The sequence below is a fragment of the Salminus brasiliensis genome, chromosome 19 (assembly GCF_030463535.1).
Source record: "Salminus brasiliensis chromosome 19, fSalBra1.hap2, whole genome shotgun sequence".
Lineage (NCBI taxonomy): Eukaryota > Metazoa > Chordata > Actinopteri > Characiformes > Bryconidae > Salminus > Salminus brasiliensis.
Genome location: NC_132896.1, coordinates 13,293,229 through 13,311,872, shown reverse-complemented (window position 1 = coordinate 13,311,872; position 18,644 = coordinate 13,293,229). Strand labels below are relative to the sequence as shown.

Sequence of the window (18,644 nt, the reverse complement as noted above, 5' to 3'; positions counted from 1 at the left end):
GAACAGAAACTCAATTAATAAGAAAAAGAGTCATCAGAATCCTTGCTGCAAGGAAAGAGGCTTTCTTTAGGCCGTTGCAATGCTGGCCTACTGACCAAAAACTGAATTAGGGTATTTCCACTGCTTGGTTGGTTGATAGTGACTGTGCTTATGAATATGCACCTCTTGGTCCATTCTGGCTGCTTTTAGTAATGCAGTGTTGTGTAACTTTTCATGGCTGACCTTTTTAACATTTTAGTGAGAGGATATTCTTATGGTGGCATTAGCCTACCTGGTCAACCTGTTCTTGAATTAAGTAAGTAAGTAAGTAAGTAAATAAATAAATCAAACAAAACAAAACAACACAGTGTTTTAAAATCCTTCCCTTTTAATTGCTTCAATTACGCTGTTGTAATCAACTCTCACATCTATAGCGCCGCTGTTATAGATAACAGAAACTTACCACACTTAACTATGTTTTATTGCAATATGGCCCCAGCAGTCTAATTAGGCTTGTCTTGAGACATACACACACACACACACACTCTCTAAGTCTTATCTAGAGGGTCACACCCAACAACTGGCTGCTAATAGTGTGCTGGAGCAGATCCATGCCAGCAGAATTTAAACACGACTGATTAAAGGTCTGAGATGTTTGGATCATGTATTGGCAAAACTGTACTACAGTCTGTTCTCAGCAGATTACAAAACATAGCGCAAGCTGATACTTGCAGAAAGAAATGGAAATGAAACTGTTTACCGTGACGTGCGAGTGGTTCTGCTTTCTGTTCTGTGCAGAAAAGGATCTTTGGAGGTTGTGTACTCTCACCACAGAAGATTTGTTTACTCTGTGGTATCAATGTGTTAACACATTTGGGATTTGAGCTCCAAAGGGTGCCATGGCAAACCCAGTAATAATGTACTTATGGAGCAATTCCAATACTGAATGTGTTCTTGATCTTGTTTAATAAGTTTAAAAAGGGACACTTGTGTCTTTTCAGATGAATGAAAACACTTGTTTGCTTGACTCGGTGTAGTGCGGACTTTGCCCTACCAAAAAGCCACACAAGTGAGCCGTAAAAAAAAGAAAAAGAAAAAAAGTGTGCTTAGTTTAAGTTAAAGTTTATTCAATGACCCTGAGTTCATTCACAAAAAATCTAAGAGCTAGATATCGGTTTCAAACATGAGAAATTCCCTGATTAAATCCTTCTTAAATTAATTTGATCATCATCATCATCATCATCATCATTCTACTGATTACAGATAAGGCCTTGTATTGCTGTGGTGGTCATTCTTTGGATTGTCTGCGTTGGCTCCCATTGCGGACCACTGTGCCAATTGAACCTTTATAACAAGACCCATCTGTAGAAAGTCTTGCAAACTTGATCTATTTGCCTGGAAAATAACAGTCCTTATGGAAAGTACAGCTCTTTGGTCAGCATGGACATGATGCATGGTATTTGTTTCATGGCGTTGAAACCCGGCAGGTTGGAGGAAGACTCAAACTCGTGCGCCACCTTGTGGTTCACACGGGTCATGATCTGCATAATCTCCAGCTCTCTGCCATATTTTGCCAGCATCTCGCACAGGGAGGATATGAACCAGGATCCGTTGGCGGTGTTTCTCCAAGAGTAATAACCTGTGGAAAGGAACATACTGTATGTACACAGGAATGGAGTACTGAAAACACACACACACACACACACACACACACACACACACACACACACACACAAAAACCTGTACAGCACACACAATCAACTACAATGTGCGTTTTTTCTTCAGTTTTTCACTGTTGTAAGGAAACCTTGTTTACGTTTGGAAACATCAGCTGTTTTTCACATTGTTAAAAAAACAACAACAGACAGACATTTTTAAAAGGAAATGCTTTAAAGGGGCTGTATACGATTCTGGCATTCGAACTCCTAAATCATGCATGTGCAAACATCTTTATGGATCTTCGTGGCCACAAAACCCTACAAAAATGTTGTATGATGCCATGATATAATGTCAGAGAGAACAATGTCATGGCAAGTAATTAGCTTTAGCCAAGGTAGCATTAGCAAACTGCTGCTACAATTGTTGTTTTCAGAAATATTCACAAAAATAACATAATACATGAAAATCCCCTTTCATACCTTTAAACGTTTGAAAGGTCTTTCCTTTTTTTCCCCGTTTCTCGGCCATCTCTCTATGACAATGCATGTAGTTCAACATGTAGCTAGCAAGGTCCAGATACACATCTCGCATACACACCCACACACATACATGCCCCTGTCCTGTGCCCGAGCAAGAATGCTCCCTGTTCCTAACTGGCTGGAATAGCATTGTGTTTCAGCCTGAGCCACTTTCTTTGTTTCCCAGAGCTACAGAGAGTAGAGAGCACCTGACTTTTTCCAGCACTTTAGTTTCTGAATTTTACCAAATGTGTCTTGGATTTAAACTGTATACAGCACTTTTTCCTTTAGAGTAGCGCTATCCAAAAACATATTTTTGCTCTTAGGCTCCCCCTACAGTTTAGGAGTGTATTTGACTTTACACAACTGTTGTAAATAGAAATAATTCTATGAACTTCATGTTGTGTTATATACCCTCATGTATATGTGCATTTATTATTCTGTATCTTCTAAGACTTACAAAACTGTAAGATGTTAAAGAAGCATGTGGATTAACATGAAAACGTTACAGGAATTTACACACACATATATAAAAATAAAACTCTTGAGCCACCAAAGTTACAAAGTTACTAGCGTGCCAAGCCTGGAGTGGAAATGACAGTGCACCGAAATCAAAATTATTTAAAAGCTGTTTTTTAAAAGGTACAGTTGCTACATATTGTTGCTTTAAAGATGCAATTTTAGAGATACATTGCTCTCTTGTTCCTACCTGGGGCGGTGGAGTATGCATACAAGAAGTCTGCCTCAACAGGAATCTTGTGTGTTCCTTCTGCATCATCAACACTGTCAGTCTCAATGCCAGGGTCCAGGTCTGATCCACGACACGCCTGAAAGCGAAGCACAAGTAATAGATCAGCGCCCAGTTTCCCAAAAGCATCTACGTTTTAAGATCACCTTAACTGGAAGAAAGAGTTCGGTGTGATGCTCGCTCTGCCTCATGCTTTGAGAAAACACCTTTCTGAAAATTAGACACTGTTACCTTGAGGCCACAATGTCCAAAAGAAGAGTGCATAGGATAGACTACATGTTTGTGGATAGCCCTTCTAATGAATGCATTCAGCTACTTGACGTTGCACGCATTGCTGACACATATGTGCATATAAACACACACACACACACACACACACACACACACACACACACACACACACACACACACACACACACACAGCTTATCTAGTCCCTGTAGACAAGTACTGCCAACAGAATAGGACACTCCGTAGCAGATAAACATGAACCTATTGGCACCATGCTGCCTAATGCCAGATGTGGGCTAGAAAGGATGAAGCCCCCACCATTAAGCTGTGGGGCAGAGGAACTGTGTTCACTAGAATGATGGGGCGCTATCCAATACCTTTGAGGCGAGCTGTGGAATTGGGGATGAGGTTGGGAGCTGATCATCCAGCATCCTGACCTCACTAAGGCTCTTGTTGCTGAATACAATAAAGTTCTCACAGCAATGCTCTGAAAAGTCTAGTATAAAAACTTCCCTGTATCGTGGACACTCCAACAAAAGCAGGATGAAGAAACAATAAATGAACAGGTGTTTTAATACTTTTGTTCATATGGTGTGTGTATAGTTTGTTGAACATGCAAATGAACGCTGCTACAGTCCTAGGCCTAAAACCATAGTACTTCATACTGACTGACTTTCTAATCTAGCGTCTTTTTCTTTTAACGACTGGCAGCAGGTTTGGACTTTCAGTTGGACTATTCAAAGGTACATTTCAGTGTAGGTCATTTTAAGCAGAGTGCTTGTGCTGCCAATATTACAATAATAACCACAACCCGGGCCATAGTGGTAGCCCATTAGACTGAGCTGAGCCACTCTGAACCTCCATAGAGCTGCTTTCTGACCAATATGTTGACCTTAAGGTTCAAAAGAGTAGCCTTTTAATAACCTTTTAAGAATCATCTTGGTGTCAAGATGCTTTTGAGAACCCTAGGCCAGAACATTCATCAGAATGGGTAAGTGTGTTACAAACCTAAGATTACCTAAGACTACATTGACCAAATGAACAGTAAATAAGATTAAAGCCAAGTACTTTGTTAACAATGTGAATGAACACTGCTGTAGTTCAAGGCCTAAAACCACTAAAACCACAGTCTCTTTACTGACCCCTGGTGATGATACACAAGTAAAAAATAAAAAAAACGAAACTTGAGACACAAAACAGGCAATGAGAAAAGGACACGCTAAGCCAATAAACAGGTCTGTGCGGGTATTCTACCGAGTTGAGGCTACACAGTATATCTATCTTGACAAGAGTGTTAACAGAAGTGATGACATCTGTAAAATCATGCAATCCTGCTAAATCAGACCTGTATGAAGAAGAGTTTGGGTTTGCCAGCTAGTGAAGTGCACAGGTTTCCTTTGAAGAGTCCAGTCAGCTCCTTCAGTTCTATGTACCCATCAGTGCCAAAGATTTGTCCTTCGTCGCCATGACTTAGTATGACACAGACAAACATGGCAGACTGGCTGTGGTCCTCTCTGGACGCTGTAGACGAAAGTTAATAGAGTCAAGACTTAACTACTACAACGTCTGGAGTGGTCTTAAGAGAGAGCCTTTGACTGAATGATTCATCTATGGGCAATAAATATGTGAAATGATAAAAACCTGATCTTAAAATCTGCCTCATTTGTGAAACTGTTCGGTTGGCTTGGACTGAGATTTTGAAACCCAGCTCGCTGAAGACTTTTAAAACCTTGTTCGCATCCACGTCTGTTCCGGTTCGTTCTGCCATCCCTTTTACAGAGAAAAAATATGAAGAAGGCAAAATACTCTTTAAGATCAATGATCTCAGACACCAAATACATGCTAAATATTGTCTGTTTTACTTCTGCTTACCAGTAGACCGGTCAAAAATCTTGTTGTTGATGATGATACATTTACCAATGCTGGGGTAGTCCATGCGGTATCTGTACACATCAGGATGGGATTTGTGTTTGTCAGGAACAGCTCCACCGTGAACGGCCTGAGACCTGAACAGAGGCCAGATCGACATAGTCAGTCCTCAAAACATTTTTGATGCATCCAGACATCCATTGAAATCTAGAAGTACTGCTGAGAAGAATTCTGCTTTTTTAATATCCACAACATTTGATTGCGGAGAAAACTCACTCAGAATGTTGGCTCAGACTAAATGAATAGACACTGATCAGCAATAACATGAGCACCCCCTGCCCGACATAGGTCCCCCTTGGCCACCACAACAGATGTAATCATTCAAAGTAGGACTCCAAGACCTATGAAGGCATCCAAGACATTAACAGCATGTCCTTTAAGTCCTGTAAGTTGTGAAGTGGGGCCTCCATGGATCACATGAATGAGATTTAGGAGCACATTGTTGTCCCTTTATGAACAATTTTCAGTAGGTGCTGAAGGTCCACTACATACCAGAAAAGCGCAACAAGACCTGCCTGATGTATTGGAGATGCTCGGACCCAGTAGTCTAGCCATCACAATTTGGACCCTTTCAGAAGCTCAGATTCTTATGTTTGCACACTGTTCCTGCTTTTAACACATCAACTTGAAGAACTGTTCACTTGCTGTTTAAAATATCCCACCTCTTCATAGATTTCAGTGTAGATGAGGATAATCAGTGTTTTTCCACTAATGTTATGGCTGATCAGTGCAATTATGTTGTCTGAAATCTTGGAGAGTGTTTTACGTCCTTCTGCATGACTTAAAAACCAAATTATCTCGAATAATAAAATAAAAATAATCTCGTCTTAAAGAACAAATGGGTGGAATTTCCATTAAAGAGAACGGGGTTCTGCCCAGTGGTGTTCACCGTGAGTCACCGTGAATTACAGACAATTGCTTCTATAGTCATGTTGGTTGTGGTACTTGTCCATGTTTTTCCTGAATATCAAAGATATGTGAAATAGGAACTGTTAACAATCCCACCCAACCCAGAGTTTAAAATTTTTACCTTTTGGGGTCAGACCCCTTGGCATCCACATTGTCACCTCCATCTGCTTGTTTACTACTATTCTCCATGTCTGCCATGCTCTCTACAACAACACACATTTAAAAAAGGGTATTAACAGATACATGCAAAACACAAAGCATGACTAAGCACACTAATATAAAAGCTAGATTACACCTTTACTGTTTATTGTAGTGTTGCCACTGATACCAAGTAGGCACTGGCACACTCTTGGTTATTACTACTTCATTATTTCCTCTTCTGGTCTACATAGTGAACACCATTTCCACTGAACGGCTTTTAGTTTCAGTATGCCACAGCAATGATGATCAAATCTCAATTAGAAATGTTGGTCATGGTATGGTCATTCAGTGTATGCCTGGGTGATCCTCTGCTTTAAAAAAAACAGCTAACTAATAGCTGAAAGGAATGTCACTTCTCTCGACTACTGTGGTTAGCAGTCATTACTGACAGCCAGACAGAAGGAGCACGGTTCCCCTTTCTAAACCAACATAAAAATGATCAAATAAAGATTCTAAGATTCTAAGATTAAGTATGAGACAACTTAAACCTTCTCCATACCAAAACAGACAGGAGGTACACATACCATAGCAGGGCACATGCGCCCCTTATCAGAAGTTAGTTAGTTTGTTGAGTAGACGTTGACCAGAAAACTCCCTGTCACTACGACCAAACCTGAACCAAAAGCCAAAGCCACGTAAAGTCTTCACGGTAATTATGCGTTATGAACCAAAACGACTTACAAAGACAAACTTACACACTTACACAGTGCTGTCTGGACAGGGAAGTGGAGTCAGAAGTCAGGAGCCGGCTGTTTGAGTTCCAAAGAACGAACTGTAGGTTTTATCCACAAGTGTGACGCGCGCGCGCCCAAGAACACCAGGGAGCCAATCGAAATGGAGCGCAACGTCTAAACCCCGCCCCCCAACACGATTTCCTGTGCCATTGTACTGCACGCTGCATTGTATTAGACACAATGTTGAACAGTGCTATTAGAGCTCTGCTAATATCCTCGATGGATATTATTTTGGAATAGCCGTTAAACAGAGGTGTCTGGGATAAAGTATAATTTCCAAATAAATAAAAGTATCATTTTTCCAAATGTGATTTAGAACAGAATTGTTGGTTTTGCACAGAAAATATTTTTGAATATTTTGTATTTTTTTTATAATTTACTTTTTTTTAAATAAATAAATCAGGATACAGTGTAGATATATCAGGTAAAACATGGGGCTGTTCATTTATACATTTAAAAAATATCTCAGTCTAATTTCGTAGTTTTATTCGTTAATTTTATTTTAGATGTAATTTGTAATCAAATCAAATGTATTTGTATAGCCCATTTTTACTGCTGGCGTTGTGACAAAGCAGCTTTACATCAGTAAAAAAAAAAAAAAAAAGTCAAGACAAGCAACAACATAAGAAAACATGAAAAACTAAGACCCCCAGTAAGCAAGCCCAAGACGACAGCGTCAAGGGAAAACTCCCTCAGAGTAGGTGGAAGAAACCTTGGGGGGGAACCCCCCTAACTCACAAGAGGGACCAATCCGCTTCTGGTTTGAACTAAGACCCAGAACAGAAGACTGTTCTACTGCTCAGGTGTGCAAACAATCATAATATCATAAAATAAGTATCACAATTATCATGATGTAGTATCATTTATTATTAAGTATTAATATATTTACAGTAGGGGTGGTAAGAGTATATGGTAACGGTAATATTAGTAGAGGCAGATAGTTAAGAGTCCATTTCGAGTTTAACATGGTCATTAGGAATTGATCTGGGAAAGCAAACCCTAGTCTGCCACCTACTGCGCCAACATCTGCTATACTATGAATACAATATTACATAAAGATTACAGTATATTCAGGCATGTGGCCTGATTATATTTTAATTGTTTATTATGGACACAAGATGGCGCTGTGCTGCTACATTTCTGAACTGAACACAACCTGAATATGAACTAAATATTATATATCTCAAACTGTTACTCGTCGTTTAATTAACCTTATATCTTAAAATGTAAATCATAAAAACACTGACTAATGCCTCTACTGTAACTTTTCTAGTGGATACTGCATGAAAAAAACATAATATTTTATTTATAACATAGTATAATATAGTATAATATATTTAGAATATATATATATAATATAATATATTATTTATATTGTATTTATTGTTTATTTTTGTATTAATTAATTAATAAATTGTATTGATTAATGTTAATAATTACAGCAGGTGAATACATTTAACATCACTAAGTAAATATATTTCTAAAGGTGATTCTCGCCAGACGTTGGTAGCAACCCATCCAATCCACAAATCAGGAGAGAAATCAAAGATGCTCATAAATAAATTAAGTTATGTGTAATAATGAGAACAGACACAGGGGAAACTTGAACTTGAACACATGAAGAAAAAGAGGTGCAAAAAGCCACGGTAGGTCATGACCCCAGCTGCAATCTATCAGTAATTAGAAAGCAATCCTGTCACTTAGTGCAAATTAATAGCAGCTGCGTAAACCCAGTGAGCTCTTTCAAGCCCTTCGCCACATCATTGTTGTTGCCAAACATACTGATGGCAATGATTACAGAAGAATGTCTACACTACAGATGGTTCCAGTGAGCACTGTAGAGGCCATAATCTGGAAGTGGAAAGAACATTATTTCAGGATAAACTGTCCAGGACCAGGTGCTTCCTGCAGGATTGTAGATCAGAAGAGTTGTCCCAGAGCTACAGACAGACCTGGAATCAGCAGGTGCAGTTGTTTCAAAGAAAACAATAAGTAACGCACCCATGGCCTGTATGCACACTCACCACACAAGACAGAAAAAGGATGTTCAAGCACATTTAAAGTTTGCTCAACAACACTTAGACAAGCTTGTGAAATAGTGGGAGTGGGACAATATAGTTTGGTCACATGAGACCACAACTGAACTCTTTGGCTGCCATAATACATAAAACCATGTTTGGAGGTCAAAAGGCAGCATACCAACAGTGAAGTTTGGAGGTGGGAACATTTATGGTGTGGGGATGTTTTCCAGCATGAATGGACAAATGTACTGAGACATTCTTGGTAAACATCTGCTGCCATCTACCAGGATGATGGGACGTTTCAGCAAGCCAGTGATCTCAAACACACAGGCAAGGGAGCTCTGAGTTGGTTTCGGAGAAAGAAAAGAAAGCTGCTGGAATGGCTTAGCCAACCACCTGACCTGAATCCAACTCAGAGTTCACAGCGTTCATAGAAGGAGCCCACTGAACCTTTAGGATTAAAGAGCGTTTGTATGGAAGAATGGGCCAAAGTCACACCTGAGCCATGCATGCGGCTAGTTTCTCCATACAGGAGGCTTTTGTACAAGGTATTAAATAAACTACAGTAAAAGTGTTTGGTACTTTTTCCCGGTGTCTTTTTTTTATTTATTACACAACTTTTAATTTATGGACATATGTGGTTTGTTTTGCATGCGAGAATTTCATGTGAATAGCACCTTTATAAAAAAATAAAAAAATAAATAAATAAATAAATCTACAAACGGGGTGACCTGTTCAAAACTTTTCAGCTGCTGAATGCGCATGCGTGTGCTTGAGCGAAATCTCAAAAATAATTGTTTATTTCTTCTTAATAATTTTAATGAATATTTTGACAAGTGTTTTTGCTATAGTAACAAGTATTAGTAAATTAGTAATAGTTTTATTAGAACAGTTTGGAGGCGGGCTGTTCATTTCTTTCAGAATCGCAGTGTCTATCGTTTAAAAGAGGTTGAATGACGTCAGGCTTACATAACCCTTTCAGCAGTTAACTCTGGTGGTTTTTAAAAAAAAAAAAAAAAAAAAAAAACACTGGGCAGAGTTCACGAAGAGCTCGGGTGGTTCGCACACTTGGGTCGATTTATATCTGCGGTTCCTACTTCCTCAGCTCCAGATCGGCGGGCGGTCAGGAGCGGACGCGATGTTGTGGCTGGGTTTGCTGGCAGTGCTAATTGTAGCATATTTAATCCTCCACAGGATCTATGTGCAGAGGAAGACCTGCACCAGCAAAGTCACTCTCTATGGGAAGACTGTGATAGTTACAGGTATGTATGAACTGCTTAAGCAGTTTTTTTTAACGTTTACCTTCATTTGTCGTGAAAAGTAGGATAATCGTGTCTGTGTTCTGGAGTCTATATCACACAGGAGTCAAGTGACCCTGCCTTAGATCTTAGATATTACAGAAAGGGGTCTGTAGATGTAGCTGCACTGCTAACTAACTGCTTTGGCCAACAGGCAGTAATACTGGCATCGGCAAGGCTACAGCTCTGGCTTTGGCACTAAGGGGCGCTAGAGTGATCTTGGCCTGCAGAAGCAAACAGAGAGGAGAGGATGCAGCACGAGACATCAGGAGGGTGGGCAAAGGCACCATCATCACACTCACTGCTCAGCACCTCTGATTTACCCCTGAGGACTCATTTCCAGTCCAGACTCTTTGGGTTTTGACGTCTGCTAATAATCCTCCTCTGTATTTTCCTTCTCAGGAGAGCGGGAATGATGAGGTGGTTTTCATGCAGCTGGATCTGGCCAGTCTGAAGTCCATCCGCTCTTTTGTTGAGAACTTTCTGAAGACTGAGAGTAGGCTTGACGTGCTCATCAACAATGCAGGTAAAGAAAGCACCCCAGAGTGGAGACCATGTGCACCCTACTGTATGTCCAAATGTTTGTAGACAGCCGGTCGTCCTTCGTTTTCTCTGAGAACAAGGGTATCAATAGAGAGCCTGATCTTTCTTGCTGAAATAATCACATCTACTCTTCTGGGAAGGCTCTACACTTTTGCTGTAAGGTTTTGATTGCATTCTGCCATGGTAGTGTTAGTAAGGTCAGGTACTTGGATAATTGCCACTCTAGTTCATCCCAAAAGTATTTAATGGAGCATCAAGCGGCAGGACAAAGTTCCACTGCTCTACAGCCCAGTGCTCTGGGTGATCTTTACATAATATAAAGGTTCTTTACAGTCATTTATAATTCTGGTTCTTTAAAAAAGGACCATCCACTGAAAAGTGGTTCTTCTATGGCACTGCACATTAGTGAGTTGGCTCATGCATGCCTACAGAGCTTCCCATTCTAGTGGCAATTCTTCCCAATGGAGATTTTACAAGCAATGCCCACCTAAAAGGAGTTTGCGAATTTATGAATTAGAAGGGGTGTCTGGATACTTTTGGACACAGTGGAAGAATAGTGAAAGGTACAGACGTGATAGTAGGATTGACCTGGCTAATATTTGAAGCTGTTTCTCCTTTCTAACGCTCTCTTAAGCTTCTTTTTTAAGACAACTTTCCCTCATTCCATCGTAGTGTGAAGTGTCAGGTGTGCTTTGTGTCGTTCGGTTTTAGGCCTTGTTGCAGCAGGTCGCACGGAGGATGGCCTTGGCCTAATCTTTGGTGTCAACCACATCGGCCCGTTCCTGCTGACCAATTTGCTTTTGGAGCGCTTAAAGGAGTGTGCCCCAAGCCGAGTGGTCAATGTTTCCTCCTATGGCCATGACCTAGGAACCATCGATTTCAACTGCATCAACACACACAAGAGACTTGCACTGGGCACGTCTAATATGGACTTATTAAATACATACTGCCACAGCAAGCTGTGCAATGTGCTCTTCACCCATGAGCTGGCCAAGAGACTAAAGGGAACAGGTGTGACCTGCTACAGCCTACACCCAGGCAAGTATAACAGCAGAGCAGAGTGTGGATAATGAAAGGAATGGTCTAATGTGGTGGTAAATTAGAAATGTCTGAGATGTCAGTTTTGCATTTTTATTAGAAGCAAACCAGGCTCACGTCCACTCTTGTTCTTCTTGTGCTTTAGGGGTTGTAAGGTCAGAGCTTGGTCGCCACATGAATTCCTGGTACATTAACATTTTGAAGTCCATCTTTGAGATTTTAATCCAGACAGATGAAATGTCCGGCTCTCAGACCACGCTGTACTGCACACTCGAGGAGGGCATCGAGCCCTTGAGCGGTCGCTACTTCTCAGACTGTGTGGTGCGGGACGTGAAGCCGGAGGCCAAAGACGACGAGATCGCCAGAAAACTGTGGGACATCAGCGAGAGGCTCTCTGGCATGGCCTGAGCACAGCACCATCGATAGAGCACTAGTCATGCAGAATTGTTCCATTATATTTATCTGTTCATATCAAACAGTATGATCCTAATTTGAAAAATAGAAGTTGTATAATACTCATCTTGTGTCCACTCTTAATAAAGCCTTGTTCTAGATACTGCACATTTCTAAATGACATAAAGTGCCAAAACAAAGCATGTACCAGTAATATGGACTTTAACACAGTATGGAAAACCAACTAAACTATTTAGTAGTGTAAGGAGGAACATTGCTGTGAGGCTTTCATTGCATTCTGCTATGGGAGCATTAGTGAGGTCAGGTACTTGGATAATTGCCAGTCTCCTTCATCCCAAACATATTTGATGTCACATTTCTGCAGAGCTGTAGTGAGGAAACACAAACCCTACTGTATTCACATGGTCTCTCTGAAAACACCACGCTCCTAAACAGTTAGTCATGCAGACAGAAGTAGATCACTTAGTCCTTTCGATGGGAATTTCCCTCAGTTATACCAGAAAATGCTGCTCTACGAAGAGGCCCAGACTGAAAAATTCAAACTGCACAGTTCATTTTTTTAACGACAGAATATCAGCATTAATACAGCAGGAGAGTAAAAGGACCAGATTCAGAGAACCTGGATGATGATCATTCGAAGAAATTAATATATACACAACAATGAAAAATGCAGATATATTAAATATTACATCTCAAACTGATACTTATATCTAATATCTTATATTTAATATAATTCTTGTATAATTACAACTTATTATATAGTATATTTATTATAATTTATTTTTTAGTATTGATTGCATTTAATAATGTGCATGCAAATGCTTGCATTTGAATAATCATTGCTTTGATTATTTCTTATTAAAAATGTAATGCGTGCATTGTGACTAGTGTTAGTATCAATATAACAATAATAATAATAATTATTATTATTATTATTATTATTATTATTATTATTATAGCGCTGGGAATCATTGCATTAGCTAATCACACCTTTTCATTCCTATAAATAGTTTCATTTAAACAGTTTGAAGGTGGACTGTTCATTTCTTAAAAAAACAAACAGCGTCCATCCTTTCAGAGAGGTTAAATGAGGTCAGGCTTACATAACAGTTTCAGCAGTTAACTAACCGCTGGTGGGAGAAAGTGGGCGGGGTTCACTAAGATGGGCAGATGTATGTCTGCGGTTCCTACTTCCTCAGCTCCAGATCGGCGGGCGGTCAGGAGCGGACGCGATGTTGTGGCTGGGTTTGCTGGCAGTGCTAATTGTAGCATATTTAATCCTCCACAGGATCTATGTGCAGAGGAAGACCTGCACCAGCAAAGTCACTCTCTATGGGAAGACTGTGATAGTTACAGGTATGTATGAACTGCTTAAGCAGTTTTTTTTAACGTTTACCTTCATTTGTCGTGAAAAGTAGGATAATCGTGGTGGTTATTTTCTCCAGCCTACATCACATAGGAAGCGAATGACTCTGCGTTAGATCATATTACAAAATGGGGTCCGCAGAGTGTATCTCGAGACCCAACAATCCAGACCGACCCTTTCCGAGCCCACCCTGGCCCGCCCCGCAAACTGTCATTATGAGCACGAGCCCGATGTAAACCCAAAGTTTTTTTAGTAACTTTTTAACTACAATCCCGAGTTGTGTGAATGAGCGAAATCTGCTCAGATTGTTGTTGTTGAACAGCGCAACACGGAGGAAGCATCGGTCTATTACCTAAAAAAACCAATGATCCTCATGCCCACACATCAGCAAAATAAGCTTTCCTCTGCTCTAATATCACTTAACAACATCGGCAAGGCTACAGCTCTGGCTTTGGCACTAAGGGGTGCAAGAGTGATCTTGGGGGGGGGGGGGGGGGGGGGGGGATGCAGCACGAGACATCAGGATGGTGGGCAAAGGCACCATCATCACACTCACTGCTCAGCACCTCTGATTTACCCCTGAGGACTCATTTCCAGTAAGCCAACAACAATATCATAATTTACATGCAAAAATAGACCAAGATAACATCTGATATTCTTTAAATAATAAAGGCCTATAACAGCCTATCAAACAAACTGCAGTCTAATCAAAACGAATGAAATAGGTTATGGGCTGGTGTACATGCTTAGGTTGCTGCAAACGAATAATGCTATTGCACACATTAATTCTGCGCTTAGGTCAAACGACAATGTAACATTAAAAAATGAATTACGAGCAAGGCAACGTTTAGAAGGCTGAAGAAAACCAGGACAGGTTGACGTCTGGCCCGTACTGCTGGCTACACACAGCGCTGCAGGTCAAGTGTAATGCGGACAAGTGGAGGAGGTAATGTGTGTGCACACCGCGCAGGCCGACACTGTGTGATTATAATGTTTTAACTTGTGCACCTTTTATACAATCACAGTGTGATTTGTTACTTTGATATATTGTGGTTATCACACCATAGCTTTATATAAAATAAAAAATTGCATTAAAAAATGCTAGGCGTATGCTAGGCCTACGTCACAGACCATTTACATGTGCCCGACCCAAGAAGGCCAGAGGAAAGTGGCCCAGTTCGGGTTGGGCATCGGGTCGGGTTCTGGCAGAGAATCTAAACTCTACAATGTAGCTGCACTGCTAACTAACTGCTTTGGCCAACAGGCAGTAATACTGGCATCGGCAAGGCTACAGCTCTGGCTTTGGCACTAAGGGGCGCTAGAGTGATCTTGGCCTGCAGAAGCAAACAGAGAGGAGAGGATGCAGCACGAGACATCAGGAGGGTGGGCAAAGGCACCATCATCACACTCACTGCTCAGCACCTCTGATTTACCCCTGAGGACTCATTTCCAGTCCAGACTCTTTGGGTTTTGACGTCTGCTAATAATCCTCCTCTGTATTTTCCTTCTCAGGAGAGCGGGAATGATGAGGTGGTTTTCATGCAGCTGGATCTGGCCAGTCTGAAGTCCATCCGCTCTTTTGTTGAGAACTTTCTGAAGACTGAGAGTAGGCTTGACGTGCTCATCAACAATGCAGGTAAAGAAAGCACCCCAGAGTGGAGACCATGTGCATGTATGTACAGATATTTGTAGACAGCTGGCTTTACACTTAAATTTGGAACATTGCTCTGAGGCTTTGATTGTATTTGGCCAAAGGAGCATTAATGAGGTCAGGTACTTGGATGATTGTAAGTCTTGTTCATACAAAAAGTATTTGATGGAGCATCAAGCGGCAGAACAAAGTTCCACTGAAAAGTGGTTCTTCTATGGCACTGCACATGAGTGAGTGTTGGCTCATGTACGACTGCTCCAGAGCTTCATATTCTAGTGGCAATTCTTTCCAATGGAGAATTTACAAGCAAGCAATTGAATGCCCACCTCAAAGGAGTTTGCGCATTTATTAATTATTCTTTTGGACACAGTGGAAGAGTAGTGAAAGGTACAGATGTCATAGTATGATTGACCTGGCTAATATTTAAAGCTGTTCTTGCTAGTGTGAAGTGTCAGGTGTGCTTTGTGTCGTTTGGTTTTAGGCCTCGCTGCAGCAGGTCTCACGGAGGATGGCCTTGGCCTAGTCTTTGGGGTCAACCACATCGGCCCGTTCCTGCTGACCAATTTGCTATTGGAGCGCTTAAAGGAGTGTGCCTCAAGCCGAGTGGTCAACGTTTCCTCCTATTGCCATGACCTAGGAACCATCGATTTCAACTGCATAAACACACACAAGAGACTTGCACTGGGCTCGTCTAATAGTGCGATATTCAGAACATACTGCCACAGCAAGCTGTGCAATGTGCTCTTCACCCACGAGCTGGCCAAGAGACTGAAGGGAACAGGAGTGACCTGCTACAGCCTACACCCAGGCAAGTATAACAGCAGAGCAGAGTGTGGATTAGATGTAGATTTTGGAGGTGAATTAGAAATGTCTATGAGATTTTTTGCATTTTCTTTAGAAGCAAATTTCTCAAGAATAAGCTCTAGAATAGCCAATAGCCACACATACACATGGTAATCAGGCCATGCTTTTTTTGAGAGTCACCTATAGAGTGTCTACAGATGCTCAAATTAGGAACTATCTGGAACTGAAGAAACCAGGCTCATGTCCACACTTTTCTTCTTCTTCTTGTGCTCCAGGGTCCGTAAGGTCAGAGCTTGGTCGCCACATGAATTCCTGGTACATTAACATTTTGAAGTCCATCTTTGCGGTTATAATCCAGACGGATGAAATGTCCGGCTCTCAGACCACGCTGTACTGCACACTCGAGGAGGGCATCGAGCCCTTGAGCGGTCGCTACTTCTCAGACTGTGTGGTGCGGGATGTGAAGCCGGAGGCCAAAGACGACGAGATCGCCAGAAAACTGTGGGACATCAGCGAGAGGCTCTCTGGCATGGCCTGAGCACAGCACCATCGATAGAGCACTAGTCATGCAGAATTGTTCCATTATTTTTATCTGTTCATATCAAACAGTATGATCCTAATTTGAATAATAAAAGTTGTTTAATACTCATTTTTTGTCCTCTTTTTAGTAAAGCCTTGTTCTAGATACTGCACATTTCTAAATGACATAAAAAAGTGCCATAACAAAGCATGTAACAGAAATATGGACTTTAACATAATATGGAAAACCAGTTAAACACCTGGACTTAATAAAAATTGTGCTACACATCAGTTACACATCACTAAGCATGAACGCAGCACAGCAGGCTGGAACCATTGCATTTTTCTTTTCTGTCGTAGTGTCAAATGGCAGCACTTGTGCTGTGGCTATGCTCAGACAAACAATGCATTTCACAAAATGTACACTGTTAGGGCTGTAATCCATCCAGCAATCCCCCAAAACAAGAGCCGTCAGTGGGAAACCTCTACAGCATACTATTATATACCATACTAAAGGCTCAGCGCCATTTCAGTCTTACTGAACTTTTGAGCACTTGGAGCAGAGCCAAACAATGCTCAAAAGCATGCCCTTTGTCTATAACAGGTGTGTACAGCTACTTTCCTGTATGGCCATGGCAGAGCAGGAACCAAGTTTGTTGTGAGGTCTACAGCACAACCTTACTGCAGCATTTATTTACTATCCAAAATCACCAGTGAACCTATAGGCATATGCTGAGTTTTTGTACATTGGAAAACTAGCCCAATCCATTATAACATCATGGCATGCATCAGTACACACATTTATAACCATTTCACATCATAGCTTTCTGTCCTTGTAGCTGTTAGAGACATTTTTCTGTTCTGTTCGTCTTGAACATCTGGTTTCTTACTGCTGTGAATATTTCTGACTTGGCATGTTTCTCTAGAACAGCACATGTGCAGAACTTTTGAGAGAGGAAAAAAATAGTTGAATTGCCCTTTAACTTCTCATTGCTTAAACACACTTAAATCTTTAAAACTGTTAATAAATGAGCTGTTGAAATACCAGGTTTGGATCAGATGAAGAAGAAGAAACACCACAAAAATGTAGTACTGTGTTACTCTGTTTGTGCACTTCGATGTCTCTGCTGATGTCTCAAAATATGGGACTAATAATACTAGCGTGGATGTGATATGTCTTATAGTACATTAAAACACTGGTGAATTCTTGAAATGGACGAGACTGAAGGCCTGCCTGCATCATTTTAATAAAACGATATTTTTTTCTCGATCAAATCAAAGGCCAACATAGAAGGTCATCTGGAACAGCTGAGATTTGTTAAGATGCTGAAATTCTCAGAAGGCTCATTTGCTCTAGTTGTCAACATTTCAAAGGCCAAACAAAGAAACTTTTAGGAACATAACACTATTACTGGAACAAAACAACCTCAATGCTGGAGTAACATTTTCAGGTTGGTAAACATTCCTTTATGTTTCTGATTCATGTTAATATGATCGCGTCACGCAGTTCTGCAAGTATTTCAGGTTCACTTTCATGCTGCAAATCTCCCATTGTGTTCTACTGACCTTTATCAGAGTCACTGCATTGCTACTTTCACCTGTTCCATTCAACAGAGAGCTCGCTGGATTTTAGCTTCCCTTAAAAATCTTCTTGAGGGCTAGTTTGTCTTAGCTGACGGTTCAAAAGTTAAACACAATTATGTGACTGCAGGCCTGGCACAGGGCACTGTTTACGGCTGCACAGAACTGATGCCATAGAGAACAACAATCCAGCGGCCTAATGCCTAAATCCCACTCAGTCCATGTGATTATGAAGCCAGAACTTCCAAGCACTGCCCATCACAGAACCACACGTGGCACACATGAACTAGGTTTGTGTGTGGATTTCTTTATATTGTTTGTTTCGTTCTATAAACATCTGTCTGACATTATCTAACATATCAGCAATTCTGCACTTCGCAGAATGCAGTTTATGACTTTTCCCTGTCTTTAAGAGCTAAATGGAGGGAATCCAACCTTCAACCAAAGTGCTTTACCTCCTCCGGCATGTTGGCAGTTTCCCACCAACATTATCATGACCTGGA

The 18,644-nt window shown here is 40.9% G+C and overlaps 3 protein-coding genes across 4 annotated transcripts; 2 read left to right on the top strand and 1 right to left on the bottom strand.

Moving 5' to 3' along the window:
• Nucleotides 1-370: 370 nt before the first annotated feature.
• On the bottom strand, nt 371-6,937 carry casp3b (caspase 3, apoptosis-related cysteine peptidase b). Of its 2 annotated transcripts, none has more exons than XM_072664267.1 (7): nt 6,876-6,937; nt 6,093-6,174; nt 5,006-5,139; nt 4,775-4,903; nt 4,479-4,654; nt 2,866-2,983; nt 371-1,618 (listed from the first exon to the last, which is right to left on the bottom strand). In XM_072664267.1, the coding sequence occupies exons 2-7, from the start codon at nt 6,167-6,169 to the stop codon at nt 1,392-1,394; spliced, it is 861 nt and encodes a 286-aa protein (XP_072520368.1). In that variant the 5' UTR covers nt 6,170-6,174; nt 6,876-6,937; the 3' UTR covers nt 371-1,391. The 2 variants fall into 2 exon arrangements, with proteins under 2 accessions (XP_072520368.1, XP_072520369.1); XM_072664268.1 differs by having other exon boundaries at nt 6,872-6,930.
• Nucleotides 6,938-9,979: 3,042 nt separating this feature from the next.
• On the top strand, nt 9,980-12,362 carry LOC140541574 (dehydrogenase/reductase SDR family member 13-like). The gene is made up of 5 exons (XM_072664266.1): nt 9,980-10,189; nt 10,380-10,498; nt 10,628-10,751; nt 11,480-11,806; nt 11,952-12,362. Exons 1-5 carry the CDS (start codon nt 10,066-10,068, stop codon nt 12,212-12,214), a joined length of 957 nt encoding a protein of 318 aa, XP_072520367.1. The 5' UTR covers nt 9,980-10,065; the 3' UTR covers nt 12,215-12,362.
• An 838-nt stretch (nt 12,363-13,200) lies between these two features.
• Nucleotides 13,201-16,690, top strand: LOC140540931 (dehydrogenase/reductase SDR family member 13-like). Its single transcript, XM_072663397.1, has 5 exons — nt 13,201-13,576; nt 14,851-14,969; nt 15,099-15,222; nt 15,719-16,045; nt 16,317-16,690. The coding sequence occupies exons 1-5, from the start codon at nt 13,453-13,455 to the stop codon at nt 16,577-16,579; spliced, it is 957 nt and encodes a 318-aa protein (XP_072519498.1). The 5' UTR covers nt 13,201-13,452; the 3' UTR covers nt 16,580-16,690.
• The last annotated feature ends 1,954 nt before the right edge of the window (nt 16,691-18,644 follow it).